General features: G+C 40.9%; 1 protein-coding gene and 1 long non-coding RNA gene across 3 annotated transcripts in view; one reads left to right on the plus strand and one right to left on the minus strand.

Moving 5' to 3' along the window:
- The window catches only part of LOC118148317 (uncharacterized), a 126734-nt gene that overhangs the window by 40766 nt on the left and 63055 nt on the right, over positions 1–22913 (plus strand). The window lies entirely within an intron of this gene.
- Positions 16524–22913, minus strand: part of FER1L6 (fer-1 like family member 6) — a 216921-nt gene continuing 210531 nt past the window's right edge. For both annotated transcript variants that reach the window (XM_035276507.3, XM_054246765.2), the window contains 2 exons: positions 19783–19883; positions 16524–19115 (listed from right to left, as the gene is read on the minus strand). In XM_035276507.3, coding sequence (XP_035132398.3) covers positions 18932–19115; positions 19783–19883 — 285 coding nt within the window. In that variant the 3' untranslated portion in view covers positions 16524–18931. The remainder of the gene's footprint in view (positions 19116–19782; positions 19884–22913) is intronic.

The raw sequence follows: 22913 nt of genomic DNA on the forward strand, positions 1-22913 counted from the left end.
TTTAAGTCATGTTGCTGAAAATCAATTTGCTGAAAGCTAATTTACTAAAAGGCCATTTACCAAATGACCTAGTTGCTGAATTATTTAGGAGTTTTTATGAGGCTTTTGTGTCATTCTTGTGCCTGCCTCTGCCCTGACTCTGCATAAATCAGATTATATGTGAGTGGTGCTGCTGTGTTGGGGGAGAGGGAAACGTTTTTAAACGTAGGCTACTGTGGTCTATATTTTTGTAGACGTCTGTCCTGCCTCAGCTCCTGAATCTGGCCAGTCTCTACCTCTTATCTACTATTTTGACTCAAATGAGGATATTTTCCTTTAAAAGCCGTTTAATCTCTTCTGTATTTTTGTAGGTTGGCATTCTGTAAAGTTAGGATTGCTGATGGCTGCAAGCCACAGAAAACCTGACTAACAAGTTAGAAGTGTTTTCTTTCCATGTAATTAGAAGTCTGAGTAAAGCAGTGCAGAGCTAAAGCTTTCTCGTATTTCTTGGTGTGCTCTCATTGGTCTTGGCTTTAGTCCTCATGTGGAAAGACGGCTGCTGCACCTCCCCATATCACATCTGTATTCTGGGCAGGAATCAAGGGATGGGCCAAAGGGCAAGCAAAAACTGTGTTAGTCCTCATCTCAGAGAAACCAGAACTTTCCAAAGTCCCAGCCAGCATACTGCTTACTGTCTGCCATTGGCCAACACTTGTCATCCCAGTCTGTGCCTCCACCCATATACCTATTTCCACTGCTGTATCTGGAGGTGAAATGATGTTGGGTGAACTCTCCTAGGCCTGGTTTAAGGTTTTATTTAAAAGTAACATTTTATTCCCTGAGTGAGGAAATAGGACTTTTTAAGCAGCTGAGATCTATAGATCACCTTGGGTCATAAGAGTCTATGAAATGGGGTTTTACTGTCACTGTAATCTCATTTCTGCCAATCAGTTGATGAGGTCTGAGGAAACTCAGTATGCAGAGGTGAATAAGACATGACAAGCATGAATTCTAGAGCCAGATAAAATGTGTTCTGGATTGTAGGAGAGGTCAAACAAGGTGTACTGGCATTTGGAAGAAAGAAAGGAAGCCTCTCCTGGTGGGGAGGATTATCATGAGCAGAGTGTCATGTACCTCTAATGCTTACTTGAAAAATTTACATCACTGCAAACGTATTTCTTCTTAATGGTCACCTTTGCTGTCTCTACATGCCTGGATTCTAATTCCTCAGCCTCTAGCTGAGCTTCCTGAATGCCAAAGGAAGAAAAAAGCCCCTTAAGCATTTCTTGACAGCCCCAGACAGGCATTTAGGAGTAAGTGACTCAGAAAAACCGTAAGAAAGATTCACCACAATCTGACTTTTGTTCTTTTACTGAAAATCAGTTGGCTTACAGTTAGCAAGTAGTATTGTTAAATCGTCATTACAAAGACCAGCACAGGCAGAAAATCAGATAGTTCTTTAGGGAGAAAATAGTCTGTTTCCGGACATAATGCAGTAGTTACTATGTTGGGAACAGAGAGAAGATGGTTTTAAAACCAAATAGAACTTTCTTGTAATTAGCTGTGAAGCCCGAATTTCTTGACCTGTAAATTGGGAATAATCATATCCACATGTAGAAAACATTACTATCATTCACCAGCAGCTGATTCTCCTCTACTCTGAGCACAGGCGTCACTGTAGTTCCCTGCTCACTTGAAGTTGGGCATGCCCATCTAACTCGTTCTGGCCAATGAAATGTAAATAGAAGTGCCAAGTCTTCCAAGTGGAAGGATTTAATAGTGTTGTAGTCTTATCACTCGATTTTCCCTGACTCAGCAATTGTGGAATTAGTGTTGATGGGGAGCGTCCCTAAGATCAAAACAGCCTAGAATCCTGGCCAACTTGTGGAATGTTGCTCAGACTCAGAGCCAAAGCTCTGAGTAGGAAATAAACTGCTGAGATAAGGATAAACCTCTAAGATTTCATGGGGATGTTTGCTACTACAGTATATACTGACCTACTATGACTATAGACATTACAGAGATTAAAATTGTAGAAGATCTTCCGTAGGAAATTATCTAGAAAAATAGCATGCCTACTGCAATAAAGATCTGACAATATTAGTATTATGTTAATGACATACAGAAAAACACTTTAGGGTATTAACGAATGGTGCTGGGAAAAAAATGGATAGTCAAAAGCAAAAGAATGAAGTTGGGCTCTTATCAAACACTATATATAAAAATTAACTCAAAATCAAAGACCTAAACACAAGAGCTAAAAGGATAAAACTCTTAGAAGGAAACTTAGGAGAAAAGCTTCATGACATTCGATTTGGTAAAGATTTTTAGATATGACACCAAGGATCCAGGCAACAAAAGAAGAAATAGACAAATTAGACTTCATGAAAGTTTTAAATTGGTATATCAAAGAACTATCAACAGAGTAAACAGGAATGAGAGAAAATATTTGCAAATCACATACATGTCTTATGCGGGATTAGTATCTAGAATATACATAAAACTCCTACACTCAACAGCAGCAACAACAAAAATATGATTAAAAAACAGACAAAAGACAGACATTTATCCAGAGAAGATGTACAAATGGCCAGCAAGCACATGAAAAGACACTCAACATCATTAACCATTAGGGAAAGCAAATTCAAAACCACAAGATAGCACTTCACATCCACCACCCACTGAAAAAGCTGTATCAAAAAAGAAACTCAGAAAATAACAAATATTGGTGAGGACTGGAGAAATTGGAACACCTGTGCACTGCTGGTTGGACTATACAGCAGTATAGCCACTATGGAAAACAGTATGATAGTTTCTCAAAAAGTTAAAAATTGAATTACCGTATGGTTCAGCAAATTCGCTTCTGGAAACATACCCAAAAGAATTGACAGCAAGGTGATCATAGATTGGATGTTTTCCCCTCTAAATCTCATGTTGAAATATAATCCCCAATATTAGAAGTGGAGTCTGGTGGGAGGAATTTAGGTCATGGGGGTGGAACTCTCATGGCTTAGTGCTCTCCTCAAGATAGTGAGTTCTCCTGAGATCTGGTTGGTTGAAAGTGTGTGACATCTTCCCTATCATTCTGTCTTGCTCCTGTTCTTACATGTGAGATGCCTGCTCCTGCTTCTCCTTCTTCCATGATTGTAAGCAGCTCAAGACCTCACAGAAGCTAAGCACATGCTAGCGCCATACTTCAGGATAGCCTGCAGAATCATGAGCTAATTAAACTTCTTTATTTTTATTTATTTTTTTAAGTATTTGTTTTTTCTTGTTTCCAGTGGGGTTGGATTTTTAAAATATTTTTCAGGTTCAGGGGTGCATGTACAGATTTGTTATACAGGTAAATTGTGTGTCACAAGGGTTTGGTGTACACATTATTTCATCACCCAATAAGCATAATACCCAATAGGTAGTTTTTTAAATTCTCTCCTTCCTCCCACATTTCACCCTCAAGTAGGCCTCAGTGTCTGCTATTCCCTTCTTAGTGTCCATGTATATTCAATGTTTAGCTCCCACTTATAAGTGAGAACATATGGTATTTGGCTTTCTATTCCTGTGCTAGTTCACTTACGATAATGGATTCCAGCTCCATCCATGTTGCTGCAAATGACATGATCACATTTTTTATGGCTGCATAATAGTTCTTGGTATATATGTACCACATTTTCTTTATCCAGTCTACAACTGATATGCATTAAGGTTGATTCTATGTTTTTGCTATTGTGAATAGCGCTGCAATGAACATAAACATACATGTGTCTTTATGATAGGCTTATTTATATTCCTTTGAGTATATACCCAATTATGGCATTGCTGGGTCAAATGATACTTCTGCTTTAAGTTCTTTGAGAAATTGTCACACTGCTTTCCACAACGACTGAACTAATTTACGTTTTCACCAGCAGTGTATAAGTATCACTTTTCTTTACAACCATGCCAACGTCTGTTGTTTTTTGTCTTTTTCATAATTGCCAGTCTGACTGGTGTGAGATAGTATCTCACTGTGGCTTTGATTTGCATTTCTGCAATGGTTAACGATGTTGATCTTTTTTTCATATGCTTGTTGACCTTGCATATGTCTTCTTTTGAAAAGTTTCTGTTCATGTCCTTTGTCCACTTTTTCATGGGGTTGTTTTTCTCTTGCAAATTTAAGTTCCTAGTAGATTCTGGATATTAGCCCTTTGTCATATACATAGTTTGCAAATATTTTCTTTCATTCTTTAGGTTGTCCATTTACTCTGTTGATAGTTTCCTATCAACAGAGTAAAAGGATATTAAGGTATAGAAGCTCCTTTGTTTGATTAGGTCCCATTTGTCAATTTTTGTTTTTGTTGCAATTGCTTTGGCGTCTTTGTCATAAAATCTTTGCCAAGGCTTATGTCCAGGATGGTATTTCCTAGGTTATCTTGCAGAGTTTTTATAGTTGTAGGTTTTACATTTAAGTCTTTAATTCATCTTGAGTTGATTTTTGTATATGTTGTAAGGAAGGAGTCCAACTTCAGTCTGCTGCATATGTCTAGCCAGTTATCCGAGCACCAGTTACTGCATGGAGAATCTTTTCCCTGTTACATATTATTGTCAACTTTGTTGAATATCAGATGGTTGTAGGTGTGTGGCCTTATTTCTGGACTCTTTATTCTGCTCCATTGGTCTATGTTTCTGTTTTTTGTACCTATGCCATGCTGTATGGTTACTGTAGGCTTGTAGTATAGTTTGAAGTCAGGTAATGTGATGCCTCTAGCTATGTTCTTTTTGCTTAGGATTCCCCTGAATATAAGCTCTTTTTTGGTTCCATGTGAATTTTAAGATTATTTTCTAACTCTGTAAAGAATGTCACTGGTGATTTGATAGGAATATCATTGAATCTGTATATTGCTGTGGGCCATATGGCCATTTTCACAATATTGCTTCTTCCTGTCCATGGGCATGAAATATTTTTCATTTCTTTGTGTCATATCTGATTTCTCGGAACAGTGTTTTATAATTCTCATTGCAGATATCTTTCACCTTCTCTGATTAGCTGTATTCCAAGGTATTTTGTTCTTTTTGTGGCTATTGTGAATGAGATTGCATTCTTGATTTGGCTATCAGCTTGAATGCTGTTGGTGTATAGATATGTTACTGATTTTTGTATGTTGACTTTGTATCCTAAAACTTTGCTGAACTTGCTTGTTAAATCTAGGAGCTTTTGGGCAGAGATTATGGGGTATTTCAAGCATAGAAACTACCTCTGCAAACAGAGATAGTTTGACTTCCTCTCTTCCTATTTGGATGACTTTTGTTTCTTCCTCTTTCCTGATTGCTCTGGATAGGACTTCCAGTACTATGTTGAATAGGTGTGGTGAGAGTGGAAATCTCTTGTTTTGTTCTAGTTCACAAGGGGAGTGCTTCCAACTTTTTCAAAGGGTATAATTTTGGCTGTGAATTTTTCATAAATGGCTCTTACTATTTTGAGATATGTTCCTTCAGTGCCTAGTTTGTTGAGGGTTTTTGGGATAAAAGGATGTTGAATTGTATTTAAGCTTTTCCTGCATCTATTAATATGATCATGTGGTTTTTGTTTTTAAATGTGTTTATGTGATGAATTGCATTTATTGATTTGCATGTATTGGACCAACCTTACATTCCAGGGATAAGGCTTATTCGATTGTGGTGGATTAGCTTTTTGATGAGCTGCTGGATTCAGTTAGCTAGTATTTTGCTGAGGATTTTTGCATCTATGTTCATTAGGAATATGGGCCTGAAGTTTTCTTTTTTTTCTTGTGTTTCTGCCAGGTTTGGGTATCAAGATGATGCTGACCTCGTGAAATGTGTTAGGACAGAATCCCTTCTCCTCAATTTTTTGGAATAGTTTTGGTAGAAATGGTACCAGGTCTTCTTTACACCTCTGGTAAAATTTGTGAATCCATCTGGTCCTGGGCTCTATCTGGGTGGTAGACTTTTTATTACTAATTAAATTTTGGAACTCGTTGTTGGTCTGTACAGGAATTCACTGTCTTCCTGCTTCAATCTTGGGAGATTGTTTCTTGGAATTCATTTTTTTTTCTAGGTTTTTTCGTTTGTATACATAGAGGTGTTTGTAGGAGTCTCTGAGAGTGCTGCTGTTGTTGTTTGTCTGTTTTTTTGGATTTTTGTGGGGTTGGTGACAATGTCCCCTTTGTCATTTCTGATTATGTTTTTTTAGATCTTTACTTTCTTTATTAGATAGTATATCTAGAGGTCTATAAACCTTATTCTTTCAGAAAACAAACTCCTTGATTTGTTGATCTTTTGTATGACTTTTCATGTCTCAATTTTCTATAGTTCAGCTCTGATTTTGGTTACTTCTTGTCTTCTCACAGTTTCAGGGTCGTTTTGCTCTTGTTTTCCTAGTTCCTCTAAGTGAAGTGTTACATTGTTAATTTGAGATCTTTCTAGCTCTTTGATGTGGACATTTGATGTTATAAACATCCCTCTTAACATTGCCTTAGCTATGTCCTAGAGATTCTGGCGTGTTCTATCTTTGTTCTCACTAATTTTAAAGAATTTCTTGATTTCCACCATAATTTCATTGTTTACCCAAAAGTCATTTGGGAGCCGGTTATTTACTTTCCATGAGATTACATGGTTCGGTGTGATTTTATTGGTATTGATTTCTATTTTTATTGTGCTTTGGTCTGAGAGTATGCACTGTCTGATTTTGGGTTTTCTGAATTTTCTGAGATTGTTTTATGGCTGACGTGTGGTTGGTATGATTCATATGCAGGTGAAAAGAATGTATGTTCTGTTGGTTTTGGGTGGAGAGTTCTGTAGATGTCTATTTGGCCCATTTGGTCAAATGTTGAGTTCAGGTCCTGAATATCTTTGATGCCTTGATGATCTGTCAGATACTCTCAGTGTAGGGTTGAAGTCTATCACTATTATTGTATGGTTCTTTAGGTTTCTTCATACGTCTCTAAGAATTTGCTTTATGAATATAGGGGCTCCTGTGTTGGGTGCATATATACTTAGCATAGTTAGGTGGTCTTGTTGAACTGAACCCTTTTCCACTATGTAATGCCCTTCTTTGTCTTTTTTTGATTATTGTTGGTTTAAAAGTCTGTTTTGTCTGAAATTAGAATAGAAACTCCTGTTTTTTTTTTCCTGTTTTCTGTTTGCTTGGTACATTTTTCTCCATCCCTCTACCTTGAGCCTATGGGTTGCATTATGTGAGATGGGTCTCTTGTATATAGCATACAGTTGGCTCTTGTTTCTTTATCCAACTTGCTTGTTTACAGTCACGGTTAATATCAATATGTACAGGTTTTACCCCTGTCATGTTGTTAACTAGTTATTATACCAACTTGCTGTGTGGTTGCTTTATGGTGTCAATGGTATATGTATTTCAGTGTGTTTTTGTGGTAGTCAGTAACAATCTTTCATTTCCATATTTAGAACTCCCTTAAGGACCTCTTGTAAGACAAATTTGGTGGTAACAAATTCTCTTAGTATTTGCTTGTCTGAGAAGGATGTTATTTCTCTTTTTCTTATGAAGCTTAGTTTGGTCAGAAATGAAATTTTTGGTTGGAATTTCTTTCCTTTAACAAAGCTGAATATAGCCCCTAATCTCATGTGGCTTGTAGGGTTTCTACTGAAAGGTCTGCCGTTAGCTTGGTGGGATTTCCTTTGCAGGTGAGTTGTCCCTTCTCTCTAGCTTTTTAAAATATTTTTTTCTTTCATTTTAACCTTGACTAATCTAATGGTCATCTTGTATATATTATCTCGTAGGGGTTCTCTGCATTTCCTGAATGTTGGCCTCTCTAGCAAGGTTGGGGACATTTTCAGGGATGCTGTCCTCAAATATGTTTTCCAAGTTGCTTGCTTTCTCACCCTCTTTTTCAGGGATAACAATGAGTCATAGATTTGGTTTCTTTATGTAATCCCATACATTATCTAGGAGGATTCGTTTATTCTTCTTTAGTAGTTTTCCGTTACTTTTGTCTGACTGAGTTATTTTGAAGAACTGATCTTTGAGCTCTGAGATACTTTCTTCAGCTTGCTCAAGTCTGCTGTCAATACTTGCAACTGTATGATGAAGTTCTTGAACTGAGTTTTTCAGCTCTGTTAATTCAAACTGTTCTTTCTTAAAGTGGCCATTTTGTCTTTTATCTCCTGTTTGTTTTATTGTATTCCTTAGATTCCTTGGACTGGTTTCTGACTTTCTCCTGAATGTCAATAATCTTCCTTCCTAACCATCTCCTGAATTCAATTTCTGACATTTCAGCCATTTCAACCTGGTTAAGAACCATAGCTGGGCAACCAGTGCTGTTGTTTGGAGTCAAGAAGACACTACGGCTTTTTGAGTCGCCAGAGTTCTTGCACTGGTTCTTTATCACCCGCATGGGCTGATGTTTCTTCTAGCTTTGAACTTGCTGTCCTTTGGATAGGGTTTTAAAAAAATCTTCTTTGATGCCTTTGGGAATTTGACTGTGGTATAAGGTGGGTTCAGTCAACTGGCTTTGATTCTAGTCCACTGCTGAGTCTTGGAGCCTCCTCTAATATGTGCCACATTTCTTTTGTTGGGGGTTCTGGTCCATGGGGTTCCCTCAAGTAGAGGCTGCAGTTGGCAGAGAAGCTGTATGCCTGCTGGGTCAGCCTTAATCGTCTGTCTGAATGCTTCCCAGGGAAATACAGTGTTGCGCCCACCTGCAGAGTTCTAACAGAAGTGGGACAGAAGTTCTAGTGGGTGTTGCCTGTCTGGCTATGATTGGTGGGGGTAGGTGGAGTTGCCTGCCCTGCCATCCAGATATTTCTGAGATGACAGGAGGCTGTTTCCCTCAGCAAATTCAGGCAGAAGTAGGGCCTCTGGGCTGGGAGTGTTAGCAGGTGTGGCTCACCTAGCTATGAAAGGTAGAGGTAGGTGGAGTCACTCAACCCACTGTTAGGCTGCCTCCCAGAACGACAGGAAGCTGTAGTTGCTGGCTACATTCAGATGGAAGCAAGACCACTGAGTCGGAAGCTCTAGCAGGCCTTGCCCACCAGGCTGCCAATGCCAGTGGCTTCCCAGGACAACAGGAGGCTGCACCTGCCAGCTGAGTTCACAAAGAAGTGGGACCACTGGACTGGAAGTCCTAACAGCCATTACCTGCCTGGCTACCAAGGGTAGGTGAGGCCACCCACTATGCCATCTGGGTGCTTCCTGGAATGACAGGAGGCTGTGCCTGTAACTGAATTCAAGTGGAAGTGGGACCACTGGGCTGGAATCTCTAGCAGGCATTGCCCTCCTGGCTACCAGTGGCAGGGGTGGATAGGGTTTCCCACTGGCTGAGTTCACCAAGTTCACTGGCTGAGTTTACATAGGCTGCTGGGCTAGAAGCTGGTGCTGAGCCTTGTCTGGTGAGAGTGAGCACAGCAATACTACTGCTTCCAGGCACTGTGACTGCAGTCTCTATTGGGGCTATGGCACCAGGGCTGGTCTGCTGCAGAGCTCAAGACTTGTAGAAGTCCTCTTGGACTTGAGAGTTTCTCCTGCAAATCATCCAGGTGCCTCTCTGTCTCAGTTTAGAAGCGTGGTTGGAGGGGGTGTGCTGGGGTGTCAGGGGATTCTCCTATTCCCAGTTTTGTATAGACCCCTGTGAAGAGTGAGAATGCCCCAGGAGGCTCTCATTCACTCACCCTTTCCCATGATGGAGAGGTTCTTCTAGCTCTGCACTGAGCCCAGACAGGCTGGTGCCCAGCTTCCCTCCTTTCTGCTCTCTGTGTCCCCCTGCTGCTTTGATGGATTCTGATGTGTTTCTCATATTATCAGCCTGCAGAGTCAGTGTTCACTAGCCCCTTCATTTCTGCTCCATGACAGCAGCACACATGAGTTGCTTCAAGTCCGCCATCTTGACCCAACTCCCCTAAGACTCTTTTCTTTATGAATCACCCAGTCTCAGGAATTTCTTTATAGTAATGCAAGAACAGACTATCACACACTGGAGTAGATATTTGTCTACCCATGTTTATAGCCACATTATTCACAATAGCAAAAAAGGTGAAAGCAATTCAAGTGCCCATGAATGGATAAACAAAATGTGATGCACACACACACACACACACAGATACACACACACACAGATACACACACACACACACACACACACACAGAGGAATCTTATTCAGTCTTTAAAAGGAGAGAAATTCTGACACATGTTACAACATAGATGAACCTTGAAGATACTATGCTAAGTGAAATATGCCAGTCACGAAAGAATGTAATGCTGTATGACTCCACTAATATGAGGCACTTAGATAGTCGAATTCATAGAGACAGAAAGGAGAATGGTAATTTCCAGGGGCTGAGGGGAGGGAGAAATGGGGAGTTATGGGTACAAAGTTTCAGTCTTACAATATGAGAAAGTTCTAGAGATAGATGGCAATGATGGTTGCATGACAATGTGAATATACTTAACGTCACAGACCTGTACAAGGCATGTGCAGTGGTTCACACCTGTAATCCCAGCTCTTCGGGAGGCAGAGGCAGGATAGCTTGAGCCCAGGAGTTCCAGACTTGGCCAGGCAATATAGCAAAAACACCATTCTCCATGGGGGGAAAAAATCCTGTACTTGTAAAAATAGTTAAATTGGTAAATTTTGTGTTATATATATTATACCAAAATTAAAAGTAAATTTTAAAGAGTTAAAGGTGAAGTTTAAGAGAAGCTTAGGAAATAGAGAACTTTTACTTGAAGATTCTAACTGCTTGGCTTGGTCCACCAATGCAGAAGTGTTTCATGACATGAAATTCTCCATGGGCTCTAACTTGAAGGAAAAGAAGATGCTGTCACAAAGGGGCCTAGTGTTACCTAGTGCTTTATGGATCTGAGGTGAAGCAACTCAGAGAAGGTACTGAAAGAAAGTGGCTCCATTTCTGTAAGGTCAAGGAAAGCTGCTTTGTGTCAGTTGGGATTTGATTCAGCTGTGTATAACACCAACAGCCCCAAATAACTTTGGCTTTATAAAGATAGAGGTTTCTTCTGCTTTCGTATAGAAAAATCCAGAGACAGACCAACTAGAAATGGCTTGGTGACTGCACAATCTATGTGACCCCAGCTATCTCACCACAATTCAGATGGGATGAAGGAGGAGGAAAAAGTGCATGGAGAGCCTGCCACTGTGTGAACTCCCTTTAATGAGATTTCCTAAAAGCCCTCCCCAATGATCTCTGCTTACATAGCCTTGGCTACCCCTAATAGCAAGAGATTGGAAATGTGTGCTTTTAGTTCAGCACAGTCTTATCCCAACTACAGCTGGGATTCTATGACCAAGGAGGAGGGAGAAATGATGTTTATTATGCAGCTACCAGTGTCTGGGGTGATCGGTACCTCCTTCTTTCTCTGTTTCTTCACACAACTAATTTCTAAGTTCTATACTTGGCTGTGGGGAGCTCAGTTAAATGTCTGCAGTTTAGAGCTTGTTTTCTGCACTGGGACTGGGGAGATTCTCACTAGAAGATGTGTCAAATGTTAAAAAGAAATTAAATATTTAAAGATCTAGGATAGCGTGAATGAGAGGTGCCCCTTACATTCTGTAACCATCAAATGATGCGGTTCAGGTAAAAGAGAGTGTTGTGTGAAACACATTTGAGATGTTCCGGGGTGCTAGATGAACCCCTAACTCACAAATGAACCTCAGAAAACCACTGAGAAATTTTATGCCTGAAGGCAATCCTGCCCACCTTAAATCAATCATCAGGCAGCCTCTTATGAAGAAAAGAGCAAAGGAGTGCAAAGGGGGCCTGGGCTTGGGTCTTAGATCTGTTCCAAATGAACTGGGTCATCTGGAGGTTCCTGTAGCTGTTTCCTTCTCTACAAAATGGGGTGGTTGGGAGAATTCATGAGAAAATGTATGTACTGCTTTGTAATCTATAAGAGCATTGAAGGAATATGAGTTATTTGTTGCTTAGATAGTAAGCGATCATTAATTCAAATCCTATGATATAGAAAACAATACATTCGATGCTTAGCGTTCCCCTACTTCTGTCCCGTCATGACCACCACTGCACATACCCCAACCCACACAATCCTGTAAGAGGGGTGTTATTTTCATTCTATGCATCAGGAAAATGAGATTCAGAATCATTGAATAACTTGCTCAAGGTCACACAGCTAGTAAGTGGCCACGCCTAAGTTTCAATGGCATTCTCTCTGTTTTCAAAGCCCATTTTCTTTGTGCTAGTACAATGATGCAGAAACCACACAACGCTTCAGAAAAATGTACTTTTCTCAAATCGCCTCTTATAAACTAGAGAGAGAAAAGAATGTAAAGAAGCTACTGCTGCATTAAAGGAAAGCTGAACTGCAGAGGCTTACATGGCTCTCCTGAGGCTGTGATGTGGGAAGAAGTGGCAGGGTCCTGCCACGTCTGCTCAGAAAGCACTTCCTCCACTGTGCTCAGGACTTAATCAGGGAAGGACAGAAGGGGATCCTTCCCTTTTTTTCTGAGATGATCTCACTTGAGAGGCTGAACAGCAAATGAAAACATCTTGTTTTGAGAGAAAAGTGTCTGTGGAGACTTCCCTTTCAGACACCATAATCATCCCACTGAAATGAATTCCAAATTGAGCTGAATTACCATGTCTGGGAGATATTTAATGTGGTAGACAAATAATATCTTCCTTTGCCCCTCCCCCCCCCAAAAAGCTCACATCCTCATCCTAAAACTTGTGAATATGTTCCTTTACATGACAAAGGGTCTCCTTTGCAAATGTGATTAAGGACCTTGAGAGGGGGAGATTATTCTGGATTATCTAGGGGGTCCAATATTATAACATGGGCCTTAAAAGAAATAACAACCTAAGCTGGGCACAGTGGTTCATGCCTGTAATCCCAGCACTTTGGGAGACTGAGGCAGGCAGATCACTTGAGGTCAGCAGTTTGAGACTAGCCTGGCCAATATGGTCTCTACTAAAAATACAAAAATTATGCAGGCATGGTGGCAGGTGCTTCTAATTCCAGCAACCTGGGAGGCTGAGACAGGAGAATTGCTTGAGCCCAGGATGTGGAGGTTTCAGTGAGCTGAGATCATGTCATTGCACTTCAGCCTGGGTGACAGAGCAAGACTCTGTCACCAAAAAAAAATAAAAATAAAAAAAATAACTTAAAATATTAGAAGTTAAAAAAAGCAAGAACTTTTTCTGGTATAGTAAGAGTGAGACATGACTACAGAAGAAATGCACAGAGTGATGCTGGACTATTGCTGGCTTTGAAAAGGCAGAAGGGGGGCCTGGAGCCCAGGAACGCAGGCTTTCGCTAGAAGCTGAAAAGGGCCAGGAAGCAGCCTCTCTCCTAGAGCCTTCAGAGGACAGGCAGCCCTGCCGGCATCTTGAGTGTTGCTCAGTGAGACCCATGGTGGACCCACAGAACTGCAAGATAATAAATCTGTATTACTTTAGTCTACTAAGTTTGTTGTAATCAGTTAAACAAAGCAATAGAAAACTAATACATTCAGGATAATTACTGGTTGAAAAGTTTCTTAGTCTGTGTGGCAGAACATTTCTGAAAGGTCTGATCCTCTTTCGTCACTCTCCATTTCCAGTTAGGCCCCACATCTTGATTCTGCTTGTAGAAATGACACCTGTGACATAAGCTATTACCTTTGAAGACTGGCTTTGTGCCAGGCTCTTGCTGTACATTTCCATACATTTTCTTCAATCTTTACACCAACGTTTGCCAAGCAGTATACCTCCTTTTTTATCAGATGAGGAATTGAGACTCTGGGAGGCTAAGTGACCTGCCTAGGCAGAAACAGGGGAACCAGCATCCAAACTCCCTTGTCCTCTCTGGCAGGCAGCTCTGGGAGGAACTTCATTAGCATTCTGGAAGCCAGCTCTCCCTCTCTCTCCTCACACATGGTCCTGGCGTAGATTCTTATATCCTGCTGAATTGATATCAACATCGTTTGTGTGCGGTAATACCTGAGGTTTGTTGCTTCATATCAAGGAAATTAAGAATGCAGACACACAGCAAGAGAGGAGTTTAAGAGCCGAAATGTAATAGGCAAAAGAGAAAAAGCTCCCTTGTGCAGAGGAAAGAGGTTCAGAATGGATCTCCTGGTTCCCAGTGAGCTTGAGGAGGCAGTGTCTGATTTACATAGGGCACAGAGGATTGGTTGGACCAGGTGTTTCATTTGCATAGTGCATGAGAAGCTAGCTGCTCCACCCTAACCTTTTAATATGCAAATGAGCTCTCTACCTGGCCTGCACAGTTGCCTGCTTCTTTACTGCACACATGGTGACAAAGAAAAGGGAAGAGGGAGCCTCCATGCCAAACATACCTGGCTTCCAGGTGGTCCTTTTCTGTTGGCACTGCTGCCGGCATTTACCTATGCGAGCTTCCAGGTTGCTTATCTATGTTTGCTGCTTGATTTTTCAGGCTGCTTTCTGTTAGTAAAGAAAATTATTTGGGGGCTGCTTTTTATTAAAAGCAAATTCCACTGAGAACTCTCTTACCCTCACTAACTGCCTAAATAATTTCTTCTTAGCTCCTGTATCACTGCCAGGGTTATGTCTCATGATTCCCAAGATGTCTCCCACCTCAGCTGTCCCTGACAATTTGTTATGCACAGAAGGCCGAACAACTTGTCGAATTCACAGTACTGTTCTTGTCACTTCTCTGCCTAAACCCTCCCAGGGCTCCCCACTTAATGTTCCATAAATCCAACCTTCTTAGCATAGCATTCAAAGCCCTTCACAATCCAGCTCTGAGTTCAATCCTCTCCTTCTAACTCTTCATGCTACAGACTCATCAGCATGTTAGCCTTGCACCAGAATATGCCATGGGCTTTCCCTCACCATATATATGAACCTCCTTGTGTGACAGAGTAGGAAACCGTGGATTATAGATGTGAACGTAGCCACCCTAGGTCACATAGTTTGAATGAAACAGAGTCAACACTAGATCCAAGTTCCACGTTAGACCACTCTGGAGCCTGAAAGATATCATCTCTGATCCCTCCACCTCCCTTCTCTACTGCCATTACTGAGTGAGCACAGTGACCCTCTCTTGTGGAGAGGGCTACAGTACTTCTAATCCATTCTCCATATGGAATGGAAATCTAACTTTTCCTCTCCACTGCTTAAAATTCTTCAATAGCTATCCATTGCCCTTAAAATAAAGACCCAAACTCTTAAGGATATGGCCCCTGTGTGACTTTCCAGCTCCATCTTAGGACCCTCTGCCTCTCACTATGCTGCTGTCTTTTAGACTCCTCTCTGTGCCTTGCATCTTCCCACCATGGGGCCTTTGCACATGCCATCTTCTGTCTGGGAGCTCTTTCTTCTCTTCTTCTTCTGTCATTTCCCAACAGCCACCTTCCCCAAATGCCTCTCTGATGCCAGACTGGGTGCAGGCCTTCTGTAAGGCGTTCTTTCTCTGCTCCCAGGATTTTGTTTCTATTTAGTCTATAAGTCTGTAATGATCTACGTGTGTGATTGTTTATGTCTTCTCTCTGTCAAGTTCTGTGTTTGAGCAAGGTCTTTATTTGTTCACTTTTGTATCCCCAGTGCTGACCACAGCACCTGGAATGAGGATGGAACTCGGTAAATATCTGTTAAATGAATAAGCACCAAATGGCCTCAGTTGCGAAGGAGATCTTGTAATTTCCATGTTATGTGTCTTATAAAGAAAAGAGCAAGGGAGGTACCAATGTTTCAACCACTGGTGACACAGAACTGGATATTCCATCTGGCGGGTTGTTTGTTGTTTTTGTTGTTTTTATTGCTGGTATTAATTTTGTTTTGCTTTGTTTGGGGGAAAAGATTGAAATGTTGTAAAATACATAAACACAATCTTTCTGAAACAGATTTAAGCTGTAAGAAAACTCTAAGCCGTCAAATGAATAAATTTAAATGAATCTTATTTAAGAACACAAGTAGGAACTCATGACAACTTCTTGGGAAATGGGCTTTAAAAAAAAAACTATAGTATCTTTAGCACCAGGGCTGCACAATTAGGCATAGAACATTATTTAATTTGTACATGCAGGACAGGCATATGCAATCTACTATGTATAGAACACCAGACAGAGCTGATTCCAAAATTATCATTGCTTTCCACTTCTTCTCACACATTTCTTAAGATACCATCTGATCCAAAAGTGTTTCAAGTACTGCTCCAGGCTTTTAGCATTTGGATGGCTTTTGACATCAGAGGAGAGTTAATCATCTCTGTTTAACTTAGAAGGATTTTCAACTTTTAGCTTGCTTTTATTATGAATTTGAAAAATGTACCTTTTGTCAAGAGTTTACCTGTCATCGTCCTGTCCACAATCCAGCAGAAAGTATAATAATACCTTACTTTCAAATTAATCCTAAAATAATGCTGTTCTGCTTGTCAACATCACCAGAGGTATAGTCATACTTTTCCCTAAACCTCATCTGTGAAATACATGCCTTATCTGGTGCCTTTCTTGGGTGACTCATAATTTGAAGATAAAATCACATATTGGGCAGCTGTTGGAGTGAAAAATCCATGGTGGTAGGGTGACATGTTTGTCTTTGCCGTATCCTCACTGCCTAGCACATAGGAGACACTCAATGAGTATTTTTAAATGGACACATAAGTTTATTAAACTTTTTACATGAAAAATAATACCTTATTTATGAGGTTTTGGGAGAAATAGACAAGAAATAAAAAAATGATGCTACTGAAAGATCATCATTAACATCTTGGCATATTCTTCCTGACATTTTTTGCTATGCCTGTATATATATTTTCTTTTTACAACATGCTATACAGTTTTCTAACTTGTATATTTTCTTACTTACAATGTATGTATTCAATGTATATATTCCATGCCATCAAGTCTTTTTAACTACATCATTAATTATGGCTGTGCAATATGGCACAGTAAGAATGAATGAGTTTGTGTAACCAATCCCACTGGAAAACATTGCCAATGCAGTAAATGCACCATTTCAGCATTTGAGGAAAACAGGGGATTATGGCTACTAGTTGGGTGAGCATCCAGGGCCAGGATTCAGTGAAAAACGCCTGAGTCTAAAATCACACACAACATTCTTTCAGTCTTTCTTTGATGGACCAGGAACATTCTAAAAATGACTTTCTCTGTAGAAGTAAATCTTACCCTTCAGAAGAGTTACATCTGTGCTAGGCTGTCAAACAAAAGAGCAGCCCTGGTGTTTCTGGTGTCAACAAGGGAGCTCCCATCGAGCCTCCCAATACCAAATGGCTCTTGCTGCTAGAAAGAACAAATGGTTGTCATATTGATTTGCGTATGAGGCCAAAAATTGTGCATGGGAATTGAGACCAAATATTCCAATTCTTCTGTTTCCTTATTATATCTGAGAAAACCTGCCACTCATTTCAAGTCCCTGCCTTAGGTAGGGTGGCAGATCTAGATTGTGTTATGAAGATCAGAGGTTTACATTCAAGAAAAACTGACCCCATTTGACAAATGCATAGGATATCAATTCTAAGACTGGTTTTGAAATTAATTTGTGCTTAAGTGGCTGGGTGTGGTGGCTTGTGCCTCTAATCCTAGCACTTTAGGAGGCTGAGGTGGGCAGTCACTTGAGGCCAGGAGTTCTAGACTAGCCTAGCCAACCTGGTGAAACCCATCTCTACTAAAAATTAAAAAAAAAAAAAAAAAGAAAATTAGCTGGGTGTGGTCGCAAGTGCCTGTAATCCCAGTTACTCAGGAGGCTGGGGCATGAGAATTGCCTAAACCGAGGAGGCAGTTTGCAGTAAGCAGAGATTGCGCCACTGTACTGTAGCCTGGGCAACAGAGTAAGACTCTTTCTCAAATAAAATAAAATTTGTGCTTCAGATTCATGATGAAATCTGCCACATATAGTGGTCAGGCTAAGTGCTGAATAGGGCTGGGGATGGCCATTTGTATCATGATCTATGGGAACATCATACGTGGTGGGGCTTGTATATCTGGCAATAGAGAATTCCTTCTGATGGCATGGAGCTGCCCCTAACCCATCTACACAATTATTATATTTCATATGTCTTACAACATATTATAAAGTTCCTACCTGGAAATTGCCACAGAGCATAAATCAAAATATGTTTCTCCAGAATCAACTACTACTATCGAACATGTCCCACAAGTGTTGACTTTAATAGAAAATCCACAACATCCCATCTCTAGATGAAAATTTCAACAAAATGTATTTTAGATGATTTATGTGACATTGTTTGCAAGCCAGTTTCATAGCCTAAGTGAATGTGTTTTGTAAAGTATAAGGATATAGTTTACAAGATTAAGATATATGGGACAGGTTCAATATCTAATAATTTGCTATAATATTTTCAGTTGGTTTGCTTTAAAACTTTATTTTTTTCCGAGATGGAGTCTTGCTCTGCAAGGCTGGAGTGCAGTGGTGCCATCTTGGCTCACTGCAACCTCTGCCTCATGGTTCAAGCGATTTTCCTGTCTCAGCCTCCCAAGTGGCTGGGATTACAGGTGTGTGCTACCACACCCAGCTAACTTTTGTATTTTTAGTACAGATGGGTTTTCACCATGTTGGCCAGGCTGGTCTTGAACTCCTGGCCTCAAGTGATCTACATGCCTCAGCCTCCCCTCAGATTACAGGCGTGAACCACCACACCCAGCCTAAAATTTTATTTAAAATAAAGTACTTCTAATAAAATCTCAGACCCAGAACTCAGCTTCTCAGAATATAACCAATTACATAAAGAAAACATTCATCTAAGTCAATTTGAGGTCACTGTTGATTACCATGAGGTGAAAGTGCCTTGTTTCATGCAGCATGCCTTACATCTTACAAGTTTGAAACTTGGTGGCAGGGGTTACAGCAGAGAGGGAATGGAATTTCCTTTCCATCTCTTCTAAGAAGCATTGATCTGTCTGCCCTCTTAGCACTCAGCATGGTGCCATGCATGGGACATGTTCTTAGATGCTCCCGGATGAGGCAGAGAGGATTAGTATAAGGGGGAGGGTCTGGGTCTTCCGTGACCTTCTATGAGCCCACAACGATCCTTCGGCTGATGGCTCCTGGCAAGGTGTAGATGAAAAGGACCAGGAAGATGATGAGGATGATCAGAATGAAACCAATGATGATGTACTTCTTGTAATTCTTCCAGATGAGGTGGTACAGGCACTTAAAGGGGCTCATGAACCAGGAAAAGGAGGTGTCTGGGCGGCTGAGGGGGAAAGAAGAGAAAATCAAAAAGGGGGTCATGCTGTCAACACAGAATGCTTAAGACCCCAGGAAGTGTTTCTGACTCCCAGTTTCTGAGAGGCACATAGGGAGAGGCCTGAAAATGGGAGAAGAGCATGTTGCCTGAAGCAGGAGCAGCCTAACACTTGTATGATGAGGATTCCTGTATCACAGTAAAGACGCGGTTGGTGTGGAGCAGAGGGCAAGAGGCCAGTTAGAACCCAGCCCAAGGCTCCACCACCCTCCATCTGTCCAACCTGCCAGCTCAGATCCCACCTTTTCTATGAAGTCTTTCCTGACAGCCTCAGGCCCCGATGATTCCCTTCACTTCAAGTTCCTAACTCATTCATCGTTTGACTCATCCTCTTTTGAGACTACAGCGTCTTCTACACCCTGACAACTATTTTATGAGTGTCTGTTTTATGTTCCCCAAATAGATTGAAAGCTCCTGGAAGGCATGGTTGATGTCTTGTATTTCTTCTTATATTTAGCTTTTTATTCAAAAAGCCACACAGGTTGGAAGGCACCCATTGACTGCCACCTGGCTTCCCAGTTCTACAGGGCTGCTCTTAAGAAATGCCCATATCAGACACCAACAAGGACTGTAAAGGCCCCTTCCCATTTCTGTCCCCACTCACAACTCCACTCACTTGGGCTTGGCCAGGGGCTCTGGCTCCTTTCGAGCTTTTCCAACAGGATTCTTCTCAGCTTCTTCTGCTGTGACTAGGTGGAACTCAGCTTCGACCTTGCCCTGTAAAAAGATGCAAAAGCTTTTGTTTCTAGTCACAAAGACCCACTGGGCCAATGACAACCTTCTAGAAGTGTTATCAGGTTGGAGAATTCCAGAAAGTATTTTGATTCTTCTGCTACTTTATTTTGATAAATAATGTTGCTTTTTTGGTCCTGGGAGAAACCATTTTTATTGGGAACAGTAAAAGCCTAGGAATGATGTTATTTCAAGATCTGTGGAAGGAAAGGGTCTTATGTCTCCACACAGACACACAAGCTGAGTCACATGTACTACTCTTCTTGTAAACACCTGATGTCTGAAGAAATAATACAGTAATTAGAAAGGGGATTAATTCCTTGAGTGGCAGACCCTTTTGAATCTGTTACAGTCTTTCTTCTCTGTCAATTCTTAGGAAATTGGTGAGAGTGGCCCCATATTTGCTGAATGGCTTTTCTTTTCTGTTATTCTTCACTTTTTTTGTGGTCCCCACTAGTGATTTTAGGGTTATTCTTTTATTATAGCACCCCTCCCTCTTGCCTCAATAAGAAATGGCCTATTTTATTTGAAAATCGTGAGTAATGTGTTTCTTTAGAGCACTATGCCACAGTTCTTGGCAGGGATGTGTCTTGATTTATCAAAGGATGAGACAGGACCCCCCCAAAAAATTAAGAGCCATCCTCTCTTGTTCAGTCATTCATTTAGCACTTTTGGGGAGCCTTGTTATGCCATGTACTGTTCTAGGCACTAGATATTTAACAATGATTAAGAAAAACAATTTCTGATCTCCTGAAGCTCCTATTCTTGGTGACAGAGACCCTCATTTTTCCTGACTCTTATGGTTTTGTGCATTGAAATTCAAGGTGATAATAGGAGGGAGGCATGACTGATTTCTTACCCCAGTATAAAAGTCTAAGATTCTGCTGAGCTAATGGTCTTGTGTTAACTTACCCATTCACCCTAAAAAGGTCAAGACTTTTTCACAAGTAGGTTTGGTTGCTGGCAGCCATTATAATAATTATAATGTAATTGTGGGAGATATAAGAAAGATATAGAATACATGGGATAAGGTTGAGGGGAAAGAGGAGAGAGGGAGTGGCATGGCTTCCTGAGTTAGTAAAGACATGCAGTGGACTTTTATTACAGTCAAATTATGAGTTAAAATCTAGATGGTCTCATTCATCCTTTGAACTGAAACCCTGGCCCAACTCAGAGTAGCATTAAGTGTCCTATGATCCAGAAATGTTTCATGAGTATCTGTATATACGTAGTCTCTCATTCCTGTTGAGAAACCTTAGCCTGAAAGGCAATGACTTGTGCATATAGGCTTTCAGAAAATATTTGAAAACCATAGGAAAAAAGAATATAAAGCTTCTATTGATTTTAACTCCTCCTTTATTCATGCATCAATAGTGGGGTAATAATATCTAACTGCAATTGCAATGCTTTACTGATCGCTCACTTTGTCCCAGGTTTGTTCATTCTGTCATCTGTCTGTCTACCATAGGAATAAGCAAGGTAGGTCTCCCTGATGTAGATGAAGAGATGAAACTACAGAGATCAAATAAGTTTTCCAAGGTCACACAGGCAACAAGCCAACCAACTGGAATTTCAACCCAGGTCTATATGATTCCAAAGCTCATACTCTTTCCATCATAGCAGGCTGCCTCCCAACTTATTCATTTAATTGCCAGAAAATTAGACTAGAAGGTTTATAAGAGTCTGCCTAGCTCTATTCCATAATTGTCCTCATAATCACCATCCAGTGGCACTTTTCTTCTTGAGTCTCAGTTTTCTCCTTTGTCAGACAGTCAGATGCTTTCTAAGGCTATCTGGCCCTAACTTCTAGGGTTGATGAAAGGCAGAGGTCAAGTTTAAGGGGCCCTTGAAAGACTTGATGGCTGAAAGAGACTCAAGAAATAAATCCAAAACTCATGGCGAATTGGTCTCCAACGTACAAAACAAAACAGACTTATTTCCAGAGATCTTTCACAGGTAACTTAAGCTCCACTGAGCAGTGTGTTATACACTAGGAACTTCATCCAATTCCTCTAATTTGAAATAGAGTCAGCTTAAGAGGAGCTAACCAATTGCTACTCTCCAGAATGCTTGGAAGAGAGCACAGAAATCAATGGAGAATAAGTTAGGGCCACAATAAAAGGATTGCACCTGCCCCTTTGTTCTCTACTTTTTTTTTTTTTTCTGAGACAGAGTCTTGCTCTGTCACCAGGGTGGACTGCAGTGGCACCATCTTGGCTCACTGCAACCTCTGCCTCCTGCTTCAAGCAATTCTCTGCTTCAGCCTCCCAAATAGCTGGGATTACAGGTGCCTGCCACCACACCCAGATAATTTTTGTATTTTCAGTAGAGACAGGGTTTCACCATCTTGGCCAGGCTGGCCTTAAACACCTGACCTCATGATCCACCTGCCTCGGCCTCCCAAAGTGCTGGGATCACAGGTGTCAGCCACTGTGCTCGGCCTGTTCTCTACTCTTAACAATAAACTCAGCACTGGCTCATTATAACTCATTTAACCTTTCTGGCAATCTGACAGAGTAGATGACATTTTTATTACCATTTTACAGCTGAGGAAACCAAGGCTTGGTGATGTGTGCCTACTGATGTTACAAAACCAGGATTTCCACCAAGGTCCTTTGATGCCAAGCCCCATTCCTCTGCTACTTTACATGTCTAAGTGGCACCTTGTTGTGGAAGAAAAAAAGTAGGCTATTTATTTAATAGAGAATAAATGTGCCTTTCCTGAAATATTCAAGAGGAAGCCCATAATTGCTGCCATTGCTCTGGCATTAGTATATGCTTTTGATCTCTATGGGCTGGCTTAGGATAGCTTAAGTAATATTACAGCATAACATAACATGGTATGGCATAGCATAGCCCAGCCCAGCCCAGCCCAGCCCAGCCCAGCCCAGCCCAGCCCAGCCCAGCCCAGCCCAGCACAGCATAGCAAATAGTCCAGTGAAAAGGACTATTCTGTGAATAGTCCAGTGAATAGACAGATCTGCATTTGAAACAAGGCTCTACAATTTACTAGCT

The sequence above is a fragment of the Callithrix jacchus genome, chromosome 16 (genome assembly GCF_049354715.1).
Source record: "Callithrix jacchus isolate 240 chromosome 16, calJac240_pri, whole genome shotgun sequence".
In the NCBI taxonomy this organism is placed as follows: Eukaryota; Metazoa; Chordata; class Mammalia; order Primates; family Cebidae; genus Callithrix; species Callithrix jacchus.